The sequence below is a fragment of the Ostrinia nubilalis genome, chromosome Z (genome assembly GCF_963855985.1).
Source record: "Ostrinia nubilalis chromosome Z, ilOstNubi1.1, whole genome shotgun sequence".
Lineage (NCBI taxonomy): Eukaryota > Metazoa > Arthropoda > Insecta > Lepidoptera > Crambidae > Ostrinia > Ostrinia nubilalis.
The window spans coordinates 7292785-7316386 of NC_087119.1; the positions used below are offsets into that span (position 1 = coordinate 7292785).

General features: G+C 40.5%; 1 protein-coding gene across 1 annotated transcript in view; it reads right to left on the bottom strand.

Annotated features, from left to right (window-relative positions):
• LOC135086883 (uncharacterized) overlaps positions 1–23602 on the bottom strand; it is a 72468-nt gene that overhangs the window by 5157 nt on the left and 43709 nt on the right. The window contains exons 5-9 of the mRNA XM_063981714.1: positions 11315–11452; positions 7705–7857; positions 7196–7374; positions 6207–6410; positions 5383–5529 (exon numbers count right to left, since the gene is read on the bottom strand). Of these exons, the coding sequence (XP_063837784.1) occupies positions 5383–5529; positions 6207–6410; positions 7196–7374; positions 7705–7857; positions 11315–11452 (821 nt within the window). The remainder of the gene's footprint in view (positions 1–5382; positions 5530–6206; positions 6411–7195; positions 7375–7704; positions 7858–11314; positions 11453–23602) is intronic.

Here is a 23602-nt window from a genome sequence, read left to right on the forward strand (position 1 = left end):
TTAGAAAAAAACTTTTAATAACATTTATTCTTCAAAATAAAGTAACCTATCGACCAGTAATTTTTAAAAATAAAAATTGTGAAAAATAAGTATTGCTATGTCCAAAAACCACATTTTCATAGGATTCGATGCAATGCGGAGACGCGGTTGGGGTGAGTGTAACTTAATGATTGTTTGTATTGAACATAATAATACTTAATATGATGCTAATACCCAGTTTCTGGCCTGGGGGGGGGAGGGATAAGTCATACCCAGCTTATAGCCTGGGGGGAGGGGCAAGCCTTACCCAGCTTCTGGCCTTGGTGGGAGGGGGGAGAGGCAAGTCATACCCAGTTTCTGGCCTGGGGGGGGGGGGGGTAAGTAATACCCAGCTTCCGGCCGAGGGGGAGTCATACCTAGCTTATGCTTATGGACTGGGGGAAGGGGCTAGCCTTACCCAGCTTCTGGCTTGGGGAGAGGGGGGGGGGGAAGGGGTCAAGTCATAACCAGTTTCTAGGGCTGGGGGGAGGGGCTAGCCTTACCCAGCTTATGGCCTGGGGGAGGGGGGGGGGGGTCAAGTCATACCCAATTTCTGGCATGGGGGGGGTGTCATACCCAGCTTCTGGCCGAAGGGGAGTCATATCCAGCTTATGCTTATGGCCTGGGGGTAGGGGCAAGCCTTACCTAGCTTCTGGCCTGGGGGGAGGGGGAGGGGTCAAGTCATACCCAGTTTCGGGCCGGGGGGGGGGGAGGGGTAAATCATACCCAACTTCTGGCCGAGGGGGAAGTCATGCCCAGTTTATGACCTGGGGAGAGGAGAGGGGCGGGGTAGTCATACCCAGCTTCTAGGCTAAGATTAAATAGATTTCCAGCACGGAGCGGCTGTCCTTCCTGCAGCAGCTGGCCCGCCCATGGGAACGGCGAATAGATAGGTAGGTGCGTAGGTTTAACTCAGAAAAACTAAATAACAGGTAGGTATTAATTAAGTGTACATCGAAATGATTTTCATAGCAATGTCATATTGTTAGAAGTTATACCTTATTGTTAGAAGTAAATAAATTAATACTTATACATTTTTATATTTTACTTGGAAGAAGATATGACTCTGACAACACTTATGTACACTTTATTTGAATAAATCGCCAAATATACCACCGCGGAGACCCCAATCGCGTCTCTGCGTGCCATTGAATCGTATGAGCGTATGGATTTTTTGCGTTATTTTTCACAATTTCCATTTTTAAAAATTACCTATCGATAGCTTACTTTATTCTGATGAATAAATGTCATTACAAGTTTTTCTCTAAAACTGATAATTTGGCTAGAAAAAAATATTTTCTATCCACGCAGTACGCCGGCAGCGTTCGGATCGGATATAATGACGTCATCGTCCCCGCGCCGGGCGGTCAGTGAACTTTTTTAGTAATTTGGCCATAACTTCGTCAATTTTTGTCGTAGAACAAAAATTTTTGCACTGTGTATTAAGGATTTCTTAGCCCTATAAATCTGCATTCACAGCTAAAAATCGAAATGATCCTCATTGAAGGGAACGTTCCTGAGTGACGCTAATCGGTCGGCGCCGACGCTTCATACATTTCGGCTGTCAGCGCTGAAGGTCAGCGTGCATCAGCGTGATTCTAAAACCAGCCATAGAGCGCTTTCATATTTAGGCGACTTAGCAGCGCGACAAACGCGCAACTTACATACTATATGACAGCGGATTACCTGCCTTCACATTATAAAAACGCCGCTGCCGCGCTGCTTTCACGCTTCTTACGTCCTAATATGAAAGCGGCCATAAACGAGTGAAGGGGATATATGCGATAAGATCGTCGTTCTGCCTCCTTCCTAAAATTGCTGTGCCCCTAACTGGGTCCACATGTATAACTGTTTAATTTGAAAAACTTAATGTGAATGTGCTATAAACGATTGAGTATTGGGGTCGGACTAGGCGATTCGTCATCCGAGGAACGCGGGTTCAAACCCCGCTACCGCTCGACTATTTTGGTGAGCCCACTCGTAACACAAGCATGTTTAGTACGAGGGACAAACGGGACTATTATTTATAAAAAAAAGGTAGCATAAACTCAACAAGCCAGGCTGCTAGGATTAAGAAAATCCTATCAAAAGGTGATCTCAATCTCCTGGGCTTCCTAAAGAAGGAAGACGGCACCTACACGAACACGGAAGATGAAACAAGCACAATGCTGCTAAAAACACACTTTCCGGGTTGTAAGATCACATCGATCGCAAGGTGGCAGGATGAACAACAAAGCACACCGACAAACGAAGAGTGGAAAATCGCCAATAGTATAGCAACAGCGGATAAAGTAAATTGGGCGCTAAATAGCTTTCAACCCTTTAAATCCGCAGGACTGGACGGAATCTTCCCAGCGCTATTACAATGGCAAACAGCCCAAATACTAAAGTACCTAGTACAGATATACCGGGCATGCATAGCTTTTAAATACATACCCAAGCCATGGAGGGAAGCAAAAGTAATCTTTTTACCGAAACCGGGAAAAGAAGACTACACACAGGCAAAATCCTTCAGACCAATTAGTCTAACATCGTTCCTACTAAAAGGACTGGAAAGATTGGTAGACCGGCATCTCAGGGATGGCGTGCTGAAAAGCAAACCACTACACCCCCAACAACACGCCTACAGGAAAGGCAGATCAACAGAGTCGGCTCTACACATGGTAGTACATAAAATAGAGTCGGCCATCACAAACAAAGCGTCAACCCTTGCTGTCTTCATAGACATAGAAGGAGCGTTTGATAAAACTATGCACAACAGCATAAACCACGCCCTGGAACAATTCAACGTAGAACCAGCCGTAAGAAGCTGGGTCACTGAACTAGTTAGTAAAAGGGCGGTTCAGGTGGTGGCGAACACGACTACCAGAGCAGAGGTTGTCAGAGGATGCCCTCAAGGAGGCGTCCTATCGCCACTACTATGGAACATGGTAGTGGACAGTCTGTTAAGGAAACTAAATGACAGAGGGTACACAGCCATTGGATATGCAGATGACATCACCATACTGCTAAACGGAGGGGCTGAAAACGTGCTATGTGAAATAATGCGTTCAGCCCTAAACATTGTTGAAAACTGGTGCAACGACCACCAGCTGTCAGTAAACCCAAACAAAACTGAACTAATCCTTTTCACTAACAAAAGGAAACTACCAGAGCTCCAGCTACCAGAACTCTTTAAAACAAAACTCTCCCTCTCAACACAAGTGAAGTATCTGGGCATCACCTTTGACCACAAATTGAACTGGGCGAGTCACATTGAAAACAAGACAAAGAAGGCCTGTATAGCATTTTATCAGTGTAAAAGACTCATTGGTAGCAGATGGGGTCTTAACCCTAAGATAACACTTTGGCTCTACACATCAGTTATCAGGCCCTCTGTCACTTATGGATCAGTTGTCTGGTGGCCCAGAACAAAACTATCCACAGTAAGATCAAAACTCCAAAGCCTGCAACGTCTAGCAAGCATAGCGGCCACTGGTTGCATGAGAACCACACCATCGGCATCACTTGAGTACCTTCTGAATCTTAGACCCTTAGATCTCATCATTCAGGAGGAAGCGCAAGCAGCCGCTCTAAGACTTAAAGGAAACGGCCTGTGGAAGCAAAACAAGGAGACAGGACACTCTGCGATCCTGCAGAAAACCATAAAAGAAATACCTCTCACTGAGGCACCCATCGACAGGATACCCTGTGAACACATTTTCGACCGAAGATATAATATCCAACTTACAGCGGAGACGCGAGATTACTCTGGAATCAATGAAGTTAGGATATACACGGACGGCTCCAAAACTCAAACGGGTACAGGAGCTGGTGTCTTCTCGAATGATCTTAATATAAGAATATCAACAACATTAGATAAACACAATACAATTTTCCAAGCAGAATGCATTGGAATTACCAAAGCAGCACAGGCGGTAACAGCCAGAGACATCCGAGGTCTAAACATAAGAATTATCTCGGATAGTGCATCCGTACTGCAAGCGCTAAAAAGCAACACAATAACAACGGCCCTTATATTGGAATGCCATGAAGCGCTCCAAGACATTGCAGCTGTAAATGGAGTTACCCTGCAATGGATCAAAGGGCACAGTAACTCTTTAGGCAACGACGCAGCGGATGAACTGGCAAAAAGAGGTTCGGACACAACAGTATTTGGCCCGGAACCAATACTGCCGATACCACAAGCACAGATCAGGAACTGGCTGCGTTCCAAAACAGAAGAAAAACACCACACAGAATGGAAAAATAGCGAAGGATGCAGGCAAACAAAAGATGCGGTTCCGGACGTATCGAAAAAGTTCTCCCGCAGCCTGATCAGACTAAACAGGGACAGCATCCGCAAGGTCTTAAGTGTCATAACCGGACACTGTATGCTAAACAAGCACCTATACAATATAGGTGTCACAGACAGCCCACTATGCAGGGGGTGCATGGAGGCAGAGGAAACACCGCAGCATGTGCTCATGGAGTGCAGTAGCGTGGAAGAACAACGGGCTCAATTTCTTCGATCACCGTCGTCGCTACAGGAAGCCTGCAGCAGCCTGGACGGGCTGCTCGCCTTCTGGGGGGATCTGGGGTGGTTGGAGTAGGAAGATAAACCACAAATCGCGCACAATGGCCCTATCATGAGGCTAAGTGCGGTATTCGATTGCCCTGCAAAACTAACTAACTAACTATAAAAAAAAGGTATCTTCAATCTTTGATTGGTTTCAATGGAAGTCAAGCTGTAGATCCTAGCTGTACAGGAGTTGCAGTGGTGGGAAGGTGTGGTGGATTAAGTCCCAACAAGCCCGTCTGGAAAACATTGGGGAGATATGCTCAGTAGGAGACGTCCTTTGGCTGAAATGACAAAGTAGGTACCTAAAGTTTTACGCCCGTATTCACAAACATTACTATGAGGTCTCACAGTGCGCGTGGACGCACAGGGTGACAGACAAACCAATCATAGAGCTCTATTCAACGCTGTGCGTTCGATTTGTTTCTTCACTTAAGCAAGCGTCGTTTGTTAATATGGGCGTTTTTTTTTATCCACAACGAGGAAGCTCTTGGCCTGTATCTCACCTGATGGTAAGTGACGATCAGGCGAAGGTGGAAGCGAGCTTCACCCGGAATCCTCAACCACGGAGAAACTGGCTATCTTACCTCTAACTGCCGGAACAGAACAATGCTGTTAACATTGTTGTTATGGCGACAGACTTAGGTAAGATGGTGGTAGCTAGCCAGGCGGACAACAAGCCCTACCACCAACCAAACCGAACAGAAAAAACTGCCCCCACTGGGAATCGAACCCGGGACCTCTGCGTCTGAAGCAGGTGGTCTTACCACTAGACCAAAGAGGCGGTTAAAAATAAAATGACTTACCTCTGCACGCACGATCCGTTCCATAACGTCAAACAGTGTCTCGTCGAGCGTGCACTTCTGGACGCCCTCGAACCAGTCGTTGCGGTGCTCGTTGGCGGTCTTCAGCGACACGTCGAGGTTGTTGTACGTCTTCTCTGCCGCCAGGTTCTGGAAATAAATAAAAATAAATAAATATCCCTGGACACATTTTACACTACGCTTCTAGTCCCAAACTAAGCAAAGCTTGTATTATAGGTACTAGACAACGGATATAAACATACTCAAATACTTTTTTCTTTGTAAATACATACTTATTATACATAGTAACACCCAGCCCTATCACAGAAATAAAAATTCATAATTTCAATTTCTGCCCGGCCGGGAATACATGCGGGACACATGATGACGTCGAACTTGGCGCAGAAGTCCTTGAGCCGCCAGCGCGGTTGACGAACTCGCGCAGCGCCTTGATGATGGACGTCTCCTTGGGGGCTGTCTCTATGTTACAGAGAGAGAGAGACTCACGATGACGTCGAACTTGGCGTAGATGTCCTTGAGCCGGCCCTCGGGGTCGACGAGAGGCAGCGCGGACACGCGGCGGTTGACGAACTTGCGCAGCGCCTCGATGATGGAAGTCTCCTCGGCGGCTGTCTCTATGTCACAGAGAGAGAGAGAGAGACTCACGATGACGTCGAACTTGGCGTAGATGTCCTTGAGCCGGCCCTCGGGGTCGACGAGCGGCAGCGCGGACACGCGGCGGTTGACGAACTTGCGCAGCGCCTCGATGATGGAAGTCTCCTCGGCGGCTGTCTCTATGTCACAGAGAGAGAGAGAGAGAGACTCACGATGACGTCGAACTTGGCGTAGATGTCCTTGAGCCGGCCCTCGGGGTCGACGAGCGGCAGCGCGGACACGCGGCGGTTGACGAACTTGCGCAGCGCCTCGATGATGGACGTCTCCTCGGTGGCCGTCTCGATATCGTTCAGCGTGCCTATACGCAGCTCGCGAAGCTTGCACTGCAGGTACGCCGGCTTTGGCAGTTCATTTATCTGAGAGAGAAATAGAAGGTTATAAAAATTAGGATCGTCTTCAACAATGTCTTCAATGGTCGTCTTCCTTCATAATGGATGCTTGATTTGTAAAATCGTTTGAAATCTTTGCAATTCCGTCGTTTTTTTTTTATTTTCATCCCGGACGAGCCCCCAATTTGTAGGAATAGAAATGCAGTTCTAATTCCCACGTATTTATTTGCCCAAGATAGAAAATAATAAAAATAATAATTCAAAACAATCGTCGTTCGTCTACACGTCGTCGTACGTTACACTCACACACTCTTCCTTCTCTTTCACACATCCTTACGTTCCGTTTCGCACTCATATCCTACATTTATTTGCCGTATATTGCCACTAGCGTAGAATAGGGTCACTTCCAATCTTCCTGTAGTAAAATCCACTCGAGAGGCGACTAAGGGTTAAAAAACGAATATCCGAAATAAAAATAGACAGGGTTGGTGATCAGGATGCGGATCGCCTCGTGCAGCCGAGTGCACGGTGCAAGTGTCTCGCATGGACGCAGCCTTAGAGACAACACTCACATATAAGAAGAGGAAGCGCAGTATTGCGCTTCCTTGCTGCTTGCTAACGTGCTGTACATCCTCACGCACAAGAGGATACCCTCTTGTGCGTGAGGATGTACAGCACGTTCCCGGTCTCCGGGTCTATGACGGGCAGGCGGTGGATGCGGTTGGTGATCAGGATGCGGATCGCATCGTGCAGCCGAGTGTTGCCCGAGGCAAGTGTCTTGCATGGACTCAATCTTATAACACATCACTCACATATAAGAAGAGGAAGCGCAGTATCCTCTTGTGCGTGAGGATGTACAGCACGTTCCCGGTCTCCGGGTCTATGACGGGCAGGCGGTGGATGCGGTTGGTGATCAGGATGCGGATCGCATCGTACAGCGACGAGTCCGGCCCGATAGACACTAGCGGCATTACTGAACCTTTCAGCACCTCTGGAAGGTAAAGGTTAAAAATAATAAAGAATCCTCTCTAAAAATATTTTTACTCGCAGTCTTGTAGATTATTTTGTATAATTGAAAGCGGCTCAGTACAGCGTATCAAGCTTGAAATAGTAAAAGAAGCAGGTTAAAAGTCAAATTAAAATCAGGCCCTAACGTCTCTAACAGGATTAAAGGCAAATAACCGGGACAAAGTTATCACGTGCCTTCTGCAGATGATGATGCAAATCATTATATCGCAATATATCAAGCAATATTCACGCCACGGCAATATAAAGCAGTATTGCCGGCAATCTTGCTAGTTTCCAAGCACTATGTACTCACGTCGCCATGTCTCAAGGCGGTGCTCCTCCAACTCCTCCATGGCTACATTGGGACTGGTGTAGTACATCTGCAGGATCTTGATGAAGTCCGTTATGGTCAGCATGCCGACGTAGTTCTGCCGCTGCGAGTCCCATAGGGGCGCGGCGCGGACGCCTGTCGGCAAAAACAGTGACGTCATGGCGGGAACGCAACTACACGTGTTTTAAGTCAGTAAACTTCACACAAACCGTGACTTTCCGCAAACTAGTTTTAGTTGGCCGATAGTTTAGAAAAATCGGCCGATACCAAATCGATGTAATGCCCGACTGAACTATATCGACCGATAAAAAGCCTAGTCTGCGAGGACTCATAATAATTGAGTGAAACCTACAGAATAGTTTATCACACACTAGTAGTCCATTGAAATACTTTTTAAGAGCTGTCAAAATATAGATAAGACGTCACTAGTTTGGGAACTCAATTGAGTATACATTTGAAAACTAAGTCGATTTACGTGGTTGCATTATGTATCGAATGTGTCTCAGACATGGTTAGTGGTAATATGACTCAATTTAAAATACTTTACATGCTTTCCATTAAATAAATCGATCTATTAATTGAGATGTCTACTGGAAACATAATAATGAAGAATGTTTGTATTTCAACCTCGAAATATTATTTTGGTGCACATAGTAATTTTCCGAATTCCGAATTTGGCTTTATCGCAATGTAGGTACTTACATACGACACGCACAATTGTTACGTTTTAAAATTAAATGGCTAGTACAGGATAATGAAAGGATTTCAGTGCTCAAAAGATTATCGTAAAATGTTTTAGTCCATTATTTCCGGCTGTTATCAAGTTCGTAAACATAGTAGTAGAACAGTCGAATATGAAAATATTTATATTTGAGTAAAATGTTTGCAAATACGATGGTCCCTTCCCTAAACAAGGTAATTGAATGCGGTAAAAAGATAAGGATATAACCACACATTCACTTTATTATAATGTTGATGGCAACATTGGCATCGAAAGGAACATCGTTCAGATCGTTTTGTTCACTCGATTACTCGCCTGCGTAATCGATGATTACAGGCCCAATTTTGCCCGACATGAAGACCGTACGTGTCTTCACGAATGCGTGTGAAAGGAGTCTTATAAACGTTGAGTGAGGTCCGAATTACGAGAGGAATTCAATTTACAAAGGCCTTCCCTATTTTATTGATTGTTATATTCGAACACGCTACGTAGATAATGTAGAAATGCAGAAATTGTATATTTGTATTTCTCCGAGCATTATCAATACGAATTAATTTACAATCTCCACTGTACCAAGTGGCTCCTACAAGTTCCACGTCTATTGTTTAGTAGTTGGAAAAGTATTAAAGATTATCTGTACATTGTATGTTGCACAATGACTTCGTAGAGTCGCGGTGTAGTATTGCAGGGCGGCACAAATCATCTAAGTATAGCGTTCTGCGTGCATACGATTCACTCTATGGTCCATCTACTCGTATCATGGTTTCACCAGTGTATTGAGCGTACTTTTAATATTATAGATTGACAGGTGATCTCTTAAGCCAACATGAAGAACTAGGAGTGAACCAAAGAATACCTAATCAGTTTAATTTATCGACCTGAGCTAACAATCTATACAGTTGGGTAACGAAGTCAGTTTGACAGCAACAATGCTGAGATGTACAATGGAGGCCCGAGCATGTTTTAACGCTAAAACAACATTATCGCAACATCACAATAAAGGACGTCCTGTTCCCAACGAGTCACACTGAAACGAGTAACACTGTTACTCGTTGGGAAAAAATTCCCATCCTGTCACACTATTACTGGTTCTCACATTAAGTACCTTTAATATAAGAATATAAGAGATTTATTTATAAAGAATCAATGTACAACATACGTTAAAAATTAAAATTTTACAAACATTTAAGTAATCTAAAGCTTACTGTAAGAAATTTCAGGTTGACCCTCAGATCATAGGTAGACCGAAGAGTAACGGTGTGACTTGATGGGATTTTTTTCCCAACGAGTAACAGTGTTACTCGTTTAGGTATGACTCGTTGGGAACAAGCGAACGACGCGCTTCGTACCACCGTATGGATCGTTACACTTAGGCAATATTACCTCAAGAAACAATACGAACCACTTCCACTCAGTGGAGATTGCACTATTGAATTGTAGAAGTAGAAATTCACGGTTCATTTGCCAATAATAATAACTACAATACAACCGGGAAATCAAAACAGTCGCAAGAGTTTCATGCTGTATAAAAGGATAGTTTTATAGGCATTCGATCGAGTCGAACAAAGTTTGATATTTGTTGCGCAATCAAATCACTACATTTCTTCCACTGCGAGTTATATTAGATAAATAGAAAGTATTTATTTGTCTCAAAACAGGTTAAATTTACAGTTTATCACAGGATATATTATAGTGGTATATTAGGATCGTAATTGAAATTTTTATGCTTACTCAATTGGATCTGAACTGGTTAACAGGTGACCTTTATCTTTATCAATCCTATATCAGACACGTGGATGATTTTACTTATCAGGTTTATGTCCCTAATTTAGGCAATCGTTATTCATAAAACCATTAATTTTGAACCACGTCATTAATAACAATTGGAGGTGACGTTTGAAATGACAAATTAAAGTCATTACTTTCACGGAAGCTCGACCAAATGCCTGCTAAAAACTGTAGATTTTAAGTGACAAATTCCGCAATTTGCTTAATACCTTTTAATAATAGCTCGATTGTGTGGAATTACTTAGGGAATGGCATTGTCTGGAACGATATACACCTTGGTTTCCGTGGCAAAGCGGCCGTATTGTTTCTTAAGGTTCCCCTCGTTCGACGGTCCCATTCGCTGTTTAACATAAACCACAATGAGTGTTAATTGGACAATTTCATTTCGGAATTCGCTTGGCAAGTGCGCAGTATCTTTATCATCGAGTTTGAAATAAAAAAAATAACAATGGATTTAGTCATCGATTTCGCATTGCTATCACATCGCTTAGCATAATACAAACAACATGAATGTTCTAGCACGCACAAGCATAAGTGACTAGCACGGAACGTAACACATAACCCATGTGCATAATATAATAATACAAAATATGCAGGTCTGCCGAGGGCCGCATGCAGGTGCCTATATCGTGCCAACACAATAGGATACAAACGAGAGCTATAAAACTAAGTGCCAGCTACAGTCTCTACTAACTCGCTCATTTTATAAACATGGAATCATAGCAGTCTAAGCCGATGCATTAAAACTGTATTGTTTGTTAAATGCAGCGGTCGGAATGATAGGCGTGTGGTGAACACCAGAGAGGAAACTCGTTTGTAACAATGCCATTCGCAGAGCGGGTAAACTACAACTAATTTGTTAATTAATTAAAGGCAACATTTGTATGGTAACTGTGTAGTTTCGGGAAGCATTTAAAGGCACTACCTGCTAGCAAACGTGCATTGTAAGTCGACAGCACATCAGACTGTAACATTGTTGTTGCAAAATAGCACCAATTACGAGGACATAAGCTGCCTGCATTGTTTCGTTTGGTGTGCCGTCGCTGTACATTCATGATAGGTTGACTTAATAATGTTACAAACCGTTGTAGACGAGCGCGAAGAACGCTTTCTTGACGAGCAGCTGAGTGTCGAAAACCACCAACTTAGCTGAAGTTGGTATCAAGTCGTAGCACTTGTGGAACTTGAAGAACTTCACGAAGATCTGCGACTCATCCTCCTCTGGAAAAGACATTTTATTGGTTTAGTAATAAGGTCGGTCTGGCTTCGGTGAACACACGTCAGGTCGTGGCAGCCGGCTAATTGTTAACTGAAGGTTGGTGACTGGCGTCGCCGCAAAAACGAATTAAATTTTCTTTTCCTTTTTCTGTCGAATGTCAAGGGTTATTCGCAGATATCAGTTAGGTAATCTGGATGAATATTGTGATTCACAATGGTTAACTGAAATTTACATTATACAAAGTAATCTGAGAGCAAAAAGATAGAATAGATACGATTGCAACATTGGCAGTAGCCTAGCTCGCAGAATAGATTAAAACGTGGTATATGTATTATCCAAGGCGATATTTAAATTTGCAGAAGTCTTTTCTTCTTTTTTTAACCTCCTTTCGCTCCAGTGGCTGTGGTAAGTTGAATTTTTAATATTTGACATAAGTATTAAACCTACATTTCCAACCCTTACGCCGCTAAATTTAGATTTGACTAGACGTTCGAATAATGGACCCAATTTTTTTTTATGCATAACAAGGCAGGTATTTGACCACAATCGCACCTGATGTTAAGTGGGATGCAGTCTAGGATCAGTCTAGGATAGTCAATTGTCCTAAAAGGACTTCATCGTTTATCATACTCGTAGACCATAAGACGGAGTTTCAATTAGTGTTGAAAGCTTATTGATTGCTCCTGCAATAATGTTAATTTACAAATTCATAAGTCCAAATGATTTACATTCAATGTCTATTCGACCAAAACCGTAGTCAAAATTATTCAAATGCAAAATATCAGTGACCTTGAAAATAAATATAAACTTATGTACGGATTTGGATGGCCCGCTCGTTTTTTATATCAAGGCGAACCAGAATTTGAAGGAAATATTCACACTTTAGGCGAGCGAAGTTTGGTTACTTTTTTAATTTCCGGCTCCATACAGTTTAACGATTTCATTATACGCCACATTGTTATTGCTCGGCGATAACATTAGAACTTGATATTGCAGAAATTGTGTTACAGATTCTTGTGCTTACAATATTTGCAGTTTAAAAACTTTTTCCATGATAGGCTTTGTGTCCAAAAGTTGGTCTAAGAGACGTAGGTATAACATTTTACTTTTAAATCTGCTTGAATCTCAAATCGACATTTCAAATGGTCTTTTCCATGACTCCTAGTTTTGTACACTTTTATTGAAATTGCCCATACAAAACTTGCTCACATAACACCTTCATCGTCTAGGTAGTGTTTAGAGTCTAGAGAGTAACACTTTTTTGGTAGATTCAGGATGCGTTCTCAGGTAGATGATGACACACAGAGTGGACTTTGTATTTTTACCTCGCAGTTTGGTTACCATACGACATTATGGTCTTAAATCAACGTAATTGCGTCCGAAAATAAAGATGATTCGGTGCCGGACATGTGAGCGCGTCGGTCCAATTGAAGTCTGTGGCGGTTGATAATAACCGACGACAATCTTGTGGTGGTGACATGTTGTTATAACCCAGGTCAGAAGACGTTCGTTGGCTCCTTAATGGTTTAAAATCAAGACTTTAATCATCATATTTGCTTTATTAGTGGTTGCATGCCTAAGCTTCTGGCATAGTTAGCATGCACTTAATAGAATACTTGTGTCACGCCTGGAAACCGATATCGCCGTATGCTCGCATACCGAAGCCGTAAGGCAATACGATACACTCCTGATTAATATGATACGTCTGTATGCCCTAAAGCAGGAAACTCATTACACATTAGCACGCTCCTGACCCACACAAAGGAAGGAGGAATTCGTTAATTAATAATAACACAACCTTCTATAGAAGCCTTAGTGTCAGCGAGCTTGTTGACTGTACGAAATCAAACTGCATTTTGTCTCTACCAAATCTAACCTCATAATACTTATAACACTTAAGACGTTGACCCACTACTTTAGTAACGCACACAGAAAATTATAACGTTACCGATGTTACCGTAGTTAAATAACAACATTATGCGGACAAAACGGGCGTAACGAAACCGGTATTCTTCCGTTCACAAAAAACCGAACTTTAAAACTCATTGAGCCAAGTCCTGCTACGTTGTTGAGGAATTTATACACGCGTTTAATTGCCAGCCGTAAATACTTGTGGTGTTGCTACTGTAGAAATGGAAAACATGTTCTTGTCTCGTTTTTGTTGCGAATACATACACACTTTGGTCAATGATAACTTATCTCTCAAGCCTGATGGATGACACACATTTATTTAGTTTTAATGTAATTTAAGGCTTTTAATTTTTATGCTGGTATCACAAGTATCACTTTCCTATGACTGGTTGTAACTTGTAGATTCTATAGCTTCGCCTTGCAGACAAAGCTAACCTAACACGCTAACTTTTCAAAGGTATTTCTACAAGTACAAAGCAATAAGTATGATAACTTTTTCGGCTCAATATTTTTTTTTATTTCCTCTAACATTTATTTGTTTATTTTAATTATAACCAAGCATCAGCTTCTACTGACATTGTCTGAACTTAGCTTACTATCCAGTTTTTAGAAAATTAGTATAAGACATGATGTGATATCTCCAGGCATAAACGTCAAAATCGTACCTACCAAATATGCATGTCGTACTATGTCATACCGTATAAAAATATTTGTTGAGATCGTACGTAAGAATTTAACAGACGCAATTTATTTATAGCCATAACAAAAAGATTTACGATCATCATACAACAGTATAACATAAAACCTCAATGATAAATGTCAAGGCAAATATAAAGAAAAACGCCGGACAACACACAACAACTTCTTGCGATATACCTACGAAGTAAAAAGTCTTACATAGTAAGTAGGTAATCCCGGATCAGCAGGGTTAGTCCCTTCCCTATCCCTAACGCCGCGGTTTCGAGACCATTTGTCAGTGTCACTCATATTGGCATCTCGCTTTGGGCGAGAGTGATGGAAGCATTCGAAATTTCGGTTTAGTAGTAGTTTGGCACGAAATTTGTTAGCACGAACGTGCGAATCGTCCCCTTTCAATAATAATATTTTTTTAGTAGGTGTTCCGCCCGGATGTACTAATATCGCATGCGAATCGACTCTTTCGTGAACTAGACTACTAGTTGTCGAAGGAGTCAATTCGCACGAGATTTTAATACTTTTCCTACATGCGGGCGGAACGCCTACTAAAAAAATATAATTATTGAAAGGGGACGTTTCGCACATTCGTGCGAATGAATTTCGTGCGAAACTACTACTAACCCGAAATTTCGACTAAAGTAGTTGGAAATATCTCGCAGTTTGTTTTTGGGCGGTGCACCTTGTTGATTATTTCATCTATTGTTTTATTTATTCTGTACTTTAAGACACAAGTACGAGTACTGCATGTACTCGCGTGCCTGTTAGTGGCTTTTAGCGACCAAAACATATCCATCGGTTCCGTCTTTGTTCACACTTAAGATTAGCAAATATTAGCTTAGTATTTAGTGCCTTAAAGTAATTTTTAACACCTATAACTGGACATAAAAACCAATAATGTACTACTAAATGATAGAGTCAATCATACGATTACTCGTGTAGTTAGTTAAAACACCCCTAACCTGAGGCTTAACTACAACACAGTATCTAGCTCTAAAGGTTTTACAAAGAGAAATTAAATATTCAAAAATTTCCAGATATGTATGAATGAAATAATTACCGCCGGTTAAATACTAGCCGGAATTTTTATAAAAAAAATCTTTTAGCCACCTTTATCGGCACACACTGTTGAAAATAACCGGTAAGCGTCGAATTTCATTTTTAAAGTGTCGCGTCAATTTTCAATTTCCAAAGAGTGGTGTTCAAAGGGTGCCATAACTGCCATACCGATCTGTGATGAAATCTGGGCTGCCACTGAATCAATTAACAGCTGACGTGTGTGATCGATTTTTAATCGCCAACTCGATTTTTAAACACCAACGATTTTTAACACGTTGGGTGCTTCGGAAGCGTATGAAATATAGTTGTCCAACACTGAACCGTCCCAGCTATGACAATGACAGGAGGGCGCCACTATCAATATTGGGTTAATAGTTCCAATTTTTGCCACGTTGCACTTTGGACAACACACTGAAGTGTCCCATATAATTATGACATTTACAGGAGGGCGCTATCATCAATAATGAGTTATTAGTTCCGATTTTTGCCACTTGATGTTTCAGAATCGCTTGACTATACATTTATAAGTGTATACCTTTACGTGTCATTTTTTTTTTTCACAATATCTAGGTGCTCTCTGACGGTGACATCTAACTGTAGTGTGTACGCTGTCTTAGAAAATACGTACGTCTGTACTCAAGATTCTGAAGTGCCAGATTATTCAAATCACAATAATACGATGCTTAGCCACGTTTTTATATCTTTTCCTGGCGCCATCTGGTCCCAAACTAGGCAAAGTTGTAAGGAAACTATCTAACCTCAATATATTTTTTGTAGCTACACGGTCGAATACAAACATGTATGGAATCGCATCGAATCCGTGAACTTTGGTCTTTAATCTAAAAATCGCTGTATAAAAGACTGATATAAAAGATCTTAGTATAATAATAAATGTTATTATTTTACACTCCTCTATATCGTGAAGGTAAAGGAACTTCTTATATACTTATATACCTACTGTAGGTTTTCGAAACAAATAGAAAGTATTTGTGTCACGCTTCAACAAGTCTCGTCAACAGTCATTAACACGAATTGTTTTTACACATATTTTCTTTATTTACATTATTACCGATACATAAGCGTATACAAACATTGAACGATAAATTAAAGTGACCGCGACCGTATAAAAGTAACTTAATTAACCTCCGTGTAGATGCACCATTGCGCAAGCGATGAAGGGGTTAATAACGCAATTATTCGTATATCGACATACAAGAGTGACTCAACCAAGGTTTGATCAACTAAGTTTTGAATGAATAATGTTATCGCCACCGTATCGGTTGATGGTCAAGGCTCGACGTCGAGTGAAGGCGTTAAAGAAAATTTACGAGCGTGTAGAGTTATGTTTATTCCTATTTTAGGTAACAGAATGAGCAGGTGCAGATGAATAATGACGTACAAGTTCGACTATTGAATGATAACATAAAAACGTTGTGCATAAAGCGGAGGGTTCTATGGGTCACAGTTGAATGCCTCCAAGATCTCTAAACATTCTTAGCAATAAATAAGTTGTATCTTTCAATATGCTTTATGTGATTTGTGTTAAATGTTAAGCACATACAGAATACTTAATTTAACATAATACCCCGTAAAAGTAAATAAATATCTACACGGGTTGTTCGTCATCTCGCACCTGTCAAACTCGCTAGCAGGTGCGAGGTGGGAAATTCCGATTTTACCTATTATTTTGTTCGTCAACTCGCACCTTTTCAACAGTACAGTCAAATAAAAACTAATTGAATCTAAAAACTTTCAGTGTGTCGGGCATGTAGTGATCAAACTTTAAGGGATTCTTTGACGCAGTGCATTTTCGCATGTTAACCGCGCATGGAACCGCTGGGAAGGGGTATCCTTGTTCAACAATAACGTCGAAACTAAAATACGTATGCCCGTTTTCACCATCAATCCCTAAATTTTAAGTTACCCCTTTGTAATCAAAATTCCTGTTAAGTGTCACCATAGGGGTCACTTAAAAATTAGGGATTGATGGTGAAAACGGACAGTAGACTAATAAATTTACATTCGTTTTGTGGAATATCTGGTTTTTCTTGTGTTGTAAAATAACCGAAAAAGAAGTAGAAATGACATGTTTTTTCTACTTAAATCTCTTTATTTTGATACCCTACTCGATAGGTTTTGGGAAAAAAATAATAATATTATAGCCAGTGTCACTCTCATGATTAAGACGAATCTAACGACACCACTCACGCTAAATTCGGTCAAGCCGTTTAGGCTGTAGGCGGTACCAAAGAAATGTACATAAATACATACATACATACACTCGAAAAACATAACCCTTCTTCTGGCGCAGTAGGGTAAAAAGGAAAGATTTATGTTTTTGTATGTTTGTATACCTAAACTGCTGGACCGATTTTATTTTATGTTTTTAATTTTTATTAAATACCTGTTTAATAGTTATTAAATTCCTTTATCTACCCGTGCAAAGCCGGCCGCTAGTGAATTATAATATTTTTTTTTGTTATGTACTACCTATAATCCTACATTTACTACCCGTGCGAAACAGGGGCGAGCTGATAGCAAGTATCTCGACCATGTTAGTAGTGCGGTGTTGCATTAGACAATTGATATACCTACTTGTTGTTTGTTAATAAATAAAGGGTGGTAATTAAACATCTTTTTAATAGCACATTTGTCGTCTAAAAATCGTATCGTTCTGAAACACTGTCTTAGCCACTATACATATATCTTCAATGTTAGCTTCTGTAAATACAACTTAGCATGGTAGTTACTTTTTTTCTATGTATGTTCACTATAAAGTAAAAAAATGTTTTTATTAGTACAAATACTATGATTGACCTATATTCTTTGATCATCAAAATATACCTAAAATTATCATTAAATTTAATGACTGGTCACTGGACCTAAAATTGTCATCTAATAGTAATTTATGACAACTATTTCCTCATAGTTTGAAAATGTAAGGCAAAAATGTTTATGTTTTATAAAACTTTGAAGAGCAGATATCTCGAAAACTATACAAAATATAGAAAAACTTGCCTAAAAACATAGCAAATTAAATTAGTTTTAATTTTGTAACAGTATTCATATCGCTAGGACTCTTGGTTTTTTATTTAGATAGTTTTTGAGATATAAGCGAAAAACCCAAAATTGGGATCTCAGTCGAGAACTTTTGTTAATGTTCTGTTCACCCCCTAACTAGCTAATCCAAACAAAGAAAGAAAACAAACAAATAAAGCTACAATGTCAAAAATTATGTTCCAAGCATTTCCCTCTGTACCTACATTTTCATTGCCTGGCCATTTTTCATGTTAAAAGAATACGAATGTATTATTTCAGAAGCTAACTCATTATAAAGATTTGATGTTCTCTAGTTCAAGCTTGAACTATTTTTTTAGGATTGTTTGTTAAATTAAAGCTGTCTAAAATATAAATTTTTAGTTGTAAAATAAGTCATAATAATTGTTGTTTTTCAATTGACACTTTCTTTGGGATATTTAGGTGGCTTTTGAAAGTGAAGATGTATATTAGAAGCCTTTTAATATCCCGTGGCTTAGTTATAAAATCTGAGGTTAGATGCCGTGGCAAAAAAAAATATCTGCGGTTTGGCTTATTATAATTCGCCATTACTAAATAGCTAGAAATCTAGCTTTGTTTTTAAATATACCTACTTAAATAATAGTAGACAGTTTACATACTAGGTATTAAGTATCCTCAAGACATTGTGATATTGTTGAAAATTTGTTTCCTCCCGATTTATATTTATTAGCATGTTGATTTAGAATATAAACCTATCTGAAAAGTTCATTTTGTTTTATTATTAAACTCAACTCATTGCAAGTGGCTTACACAATCCTTTAAGTAATTTATTAAAACATTTTTGTAGATGGCTATACATAAACACGTCACATTTCAAAAAGGTGCGAGTTGATGACATAAAAAACAGAAGGTGCCAACTAGCATCTTTAGAGGTGCGAGATGACGAATGACTCATCTACACTACAAATCTAGAAAAGATGCGAGAAAACGATCTTAAAATAGAAGCTTCAAAGTTAAAAGTTAAAAGCGCAACTTTATTTGCCAAGCCACTTGTTCAGTCAGACCAGAGGGGCTTGAAAGCTTCGTGGTCCACAATAAAAGTGTTACTTCGATCTAACTACTCAATAGATACCTACTCGTTTCTGGATTAAAAGAGCTCGGTTTTAACTGTTAGTTCATTTACAGATAGAACTTTGACGGTAATATAAATTGTTTTGGTAAAAACTGAGGCTTTTCATTTTCATTTCAATTGATCATCCCTTTTTCATTTCAATTGATTCAATTGATCCTGTATTAACAACCGTAAAACAATGGAAAACTATTTACTGGTAACTCAAGTAAAGGAAACTTGATTAATTTTGACTTTCTAAATGGACCAGTGTGTCATCTGCAGATAAAGGGTCACCACCACCAATTGAAACAAAAATTTTCAGCAACAATACCTACCGTTTTAAACATGTATAACAGTAACAGTTTGGCATTATCCGTGTTTCAATTGCTTATTTGTGTTAGGTGCGCACGCGCCGCCGTAAGACAACCGCTGACGTCACGACGAACCTCGACAAGAACAAGCGGGGGGCATAGATTTATCGGGCACAAGATGAGGCGGTGACTAATATCATGTTTGCCATTGGCACTCGACAAACACCGGAAAACTCGCCTGTGCATTTATTTAGTACACAAGGAAACTAGAAACCAAACCGTTGCGTTGCAAAATAATTCACTGACATAACACTTAGTTTACGAGTGTATATTATAAATCAGATAGGTATTATTTTGTGGCAGAATCGATTTGAGATGTAGACCACTAGATAATAAAGACAGAGGACCGTGTAATTATGAATCGTTTTAAGTAACGTTATTGAGTCATATCTTATTTTTAATCAGCAATCCAGTGTAATATAATGATTCTGGGACAAGCACATAACAATTATCGGTTCTATTAAATTATTACATCATGGTACATTTACTTTCGTCGTAGAGACTGTTCGATTGGAGTTACCAGTACTGGCGTTGTTGATCAATTATTTCAAATCAATAATATTAATGCCTATTGTGGTTTGGATAAGACTGATGAGAGTATAGCTACTGTGAGGTCTGAACACGCACGTAGATGCTAGCAAACTTAAAAATAGATGCTCTACTCACTTGAGTTTATCAAGACGAGCATCCTTATTACTAGCCGGTACCAATGGCATGAGAGCTCGATGATATAGATAGATGAGTATATTTTGATGTACAACCATACAATCTCAGCAAATACAGGATACACAACAAATTGGAACAATCAATTTAGTTGGTTAAAACCAATCGCCAGTAATGGCGAGAAAGCGATCTCTTCTACGAGGAGACAGCTGAATGACAGCGGTAAGATGGTCTGGGCCAGCAACCGCTTTGATCATTTTAACATGCTACTTTTCAGTTATCTTTTCCTACTGTGTAGTCAAATGTTTTCTTATAAGAAAACACAGCAAGCTTTGCATAGTACTACGCTTGGCAAACAGCGAAGCTCGAGGCGCGTGTGTCACACTGAACAAGGTGTAAGGTGTCAAAAGCTAAGAATTACACTGATTCATTTAAGTTGCTATTGCTATCTTGTCGACGCGTAACTTGGAGGCTCATTAGGCGGAAAATATTCACGCATCGTGGGAAAAAGCCTCAGGGTGTACATTGCAAATGATGGTTTCCTGGATTGCTAAGCATGTCACGCCACAGCGTGCACTACAGTGCTTAGAGATACACTGATGATACTCTTTACTGTATGTGAGTCAACGGAATTTTCTTTTCGAGGACTAAACATTTTTTGTTACTACATCCGCCCATGTTACGCTTATAATAGATCATTTAGTGCTAACTGCAAGATGATTGTCTACGCAGTGACGTTCACGTCAATTCACTACCGTTTCATTTGGCAGTTGAAAATAAACACAACTACATCCGACTGCACCTGAAGCACTGACAGCAGCATTCGCGTCGCAACACAAATCCACGACACATGGTGTAAACGCCAACAGCGTCAAGCGCAGGTACACAAAAAACAAAAACAAACTGTGACGTATGCACGGCCACAGCGTGGGTGACATAAACAAACACCTTGATGGAGCCAGTCGTCCAGGAAGGCCTTCCAGGCTCGGCCCACGGCTTCGAACTCCTTGATGAGATCGATGGAGTAGACGGATTCCTCGTCGTCGGGTGCGGCCAGCGCTGGGTTGTCGGAGTAGTAGTGTAGGCGCAGCATGCACGGGCCCTGGGCGGCGCATGGCCCCGTGGCACTCGGTGCGGCCCGCCGCGCCTCCCACGGCTCACTGCTAATAATACGCGGCGCAGTGGCCGCCGCCCGCGCCGGCGCAGTCCGCGGCGACGCGCGTCGAACTTGACACCGCTCGCTTGGGCCGCGCCAGCGCTGACGTTGCGCCGCCGGCCCCGAGCCGGCCCACGCTCGACGCTGATGGGGAGTCAAGTCCGAAATGGACCAAATGCTCTCGTTTATTTCGCACTTTCTTTTTTATCCAAGATGCTACCTACTTGTGCCACATTTTCTTGCATGAATAAATAAGTATTTTCTCTGTTTACCATGGATAGTGCCACAACCACGGTGCATAGTCACTTTCGAGATTGTAACCTGCTGTAAAAAGTGCAAAGAAAGTGGGTAGCGCCCTTTGCCAAACAAAATCTTTTGGTGAGAATTACAGATATTTGTCTTTAGCTATTTAACCATAATTCCATAGTTTTGTAGGAATATTGTTTTAAACGAAATAAGCTTTAATTGAATAAAGAACCGTGTTACACTCTCTTGCCAAAATCTCCCAATTCTCCCCAAGTATCTATGTTTAGAAAACTAAAAGCGTGCTTGCCAGTCAGTGTGCGGGCATCGTCAGAACGTTGATCTTTATTTTAAAGTGTATTAATATTTAAATCTGACCAGAAACCGTTTATAAATTGTAAACGTCACATGTTATTTTTAAAAATTATCTAACTCCAGTTTCTAAGTTTGTCGACAAGAAATAGTTGAAAAAGCGGAATTCCGCCTACACCATCAAAGCCAATTTCAGAAGTAACAAATTTTACACACACGTGCAGTGTTCCATGCTGATGATATCACTTGATTATGTGCACAATAAGCAGTATATACGGTTTATATTTAATTAAATAGCCCATATTATGCTGAGGAATCATTTTCCTTTTATTATTCAATAGATTGACCATTGGTACCTTTTCGTTTGAGACTACTTCTCCAACTAGTCGTATTCTATAAATCCAAATAATATGCTTATCAGACAGAAACTAAGCTGGATCGAAGATTTCCTTTAGAATTCTTTTATAACACAATTTTCTGTACTTTTTACCTGTTACCTTTCAATACCTAACAAATGAACGTTATCGATATACTTGTTGTCCGAGTTTCTGGGCTGATCAAAATTCTAACTGTATTGTCGTAATACTGTGAGGGTTCTCTACCTTACGCATCGTTTTTCAATAGGATCTCATTCAGTATTATGATATAGAAGTATTGGAATAAATCATACTATTTTTAGGTTATTTCACTTTTTTATGATGAAAAGCATGAATGAAAAAACATCTGTTTTTAACAGCACCTGAACTATTCTTGGTCCATAATTTTTATGTGGTCATTTTAATTTAATAAATTACTCGTAGGGAGACCGAGGAGAGTTGTAACAGAGGAGAGTTGAGACATTGACGATTTTTTTGAACTTATTAACTATCAGCGAGCTCGCAACAGCACGTATTTGTTAGCTCGAGCGCACACTGTTACGGGCTCGCTAGTAGTTAATAAGTTCCAAAAAATCGTCCATGCCTCAACTCTCCTCTGTTACAACTATCCTCGGTCTCCCCTGTACTAGGTTATCAGGCCACACATAAAACTATTTTAGCTTTATTTTAATCACCATCACGCAATACACCCATGTTATGACAGATCAAAGACTTACGCAGCCAAAACTGTGGGAAAAACTTAATTAATTAAAATTATTATTTATAAATTGACCTATGACAACTGACTATCAGTAAGACCGCTTAGTACAATAATAAATGTGTGTAGTTTCCAGTTTGGTAACGACAATGCGGGCTTGAATCACCTATTGTTATTAATAAGGTGATTTCGTTCTCTGGCACGTACCTACCTAATCGTCGGTCCCGTTGAGAATATCCGACACCTATATGCGGCGCAAAATGTCTGTCCAACCCCTTTAGACCAAATTCCGAAATCGTTTCGCTACTAGTACGTAGCTATTTCGAACCGTGAAGCGATCGCGGAATTGAATCGTCGAATGTTAATTTGTCGACTAGGGCGCAGGAATGTCACACGGAAACAGCAATGTCAAACGATACAAGATGATCGGAAAAATATAACCAAAGTTTACTAACGAATGCAAGAATTGTTAAAGTGTAAGTACCTACTTGGTTTTACCTGTAAAAAAATATTATCCGTTAATGCAATAGTTGACGTAGTA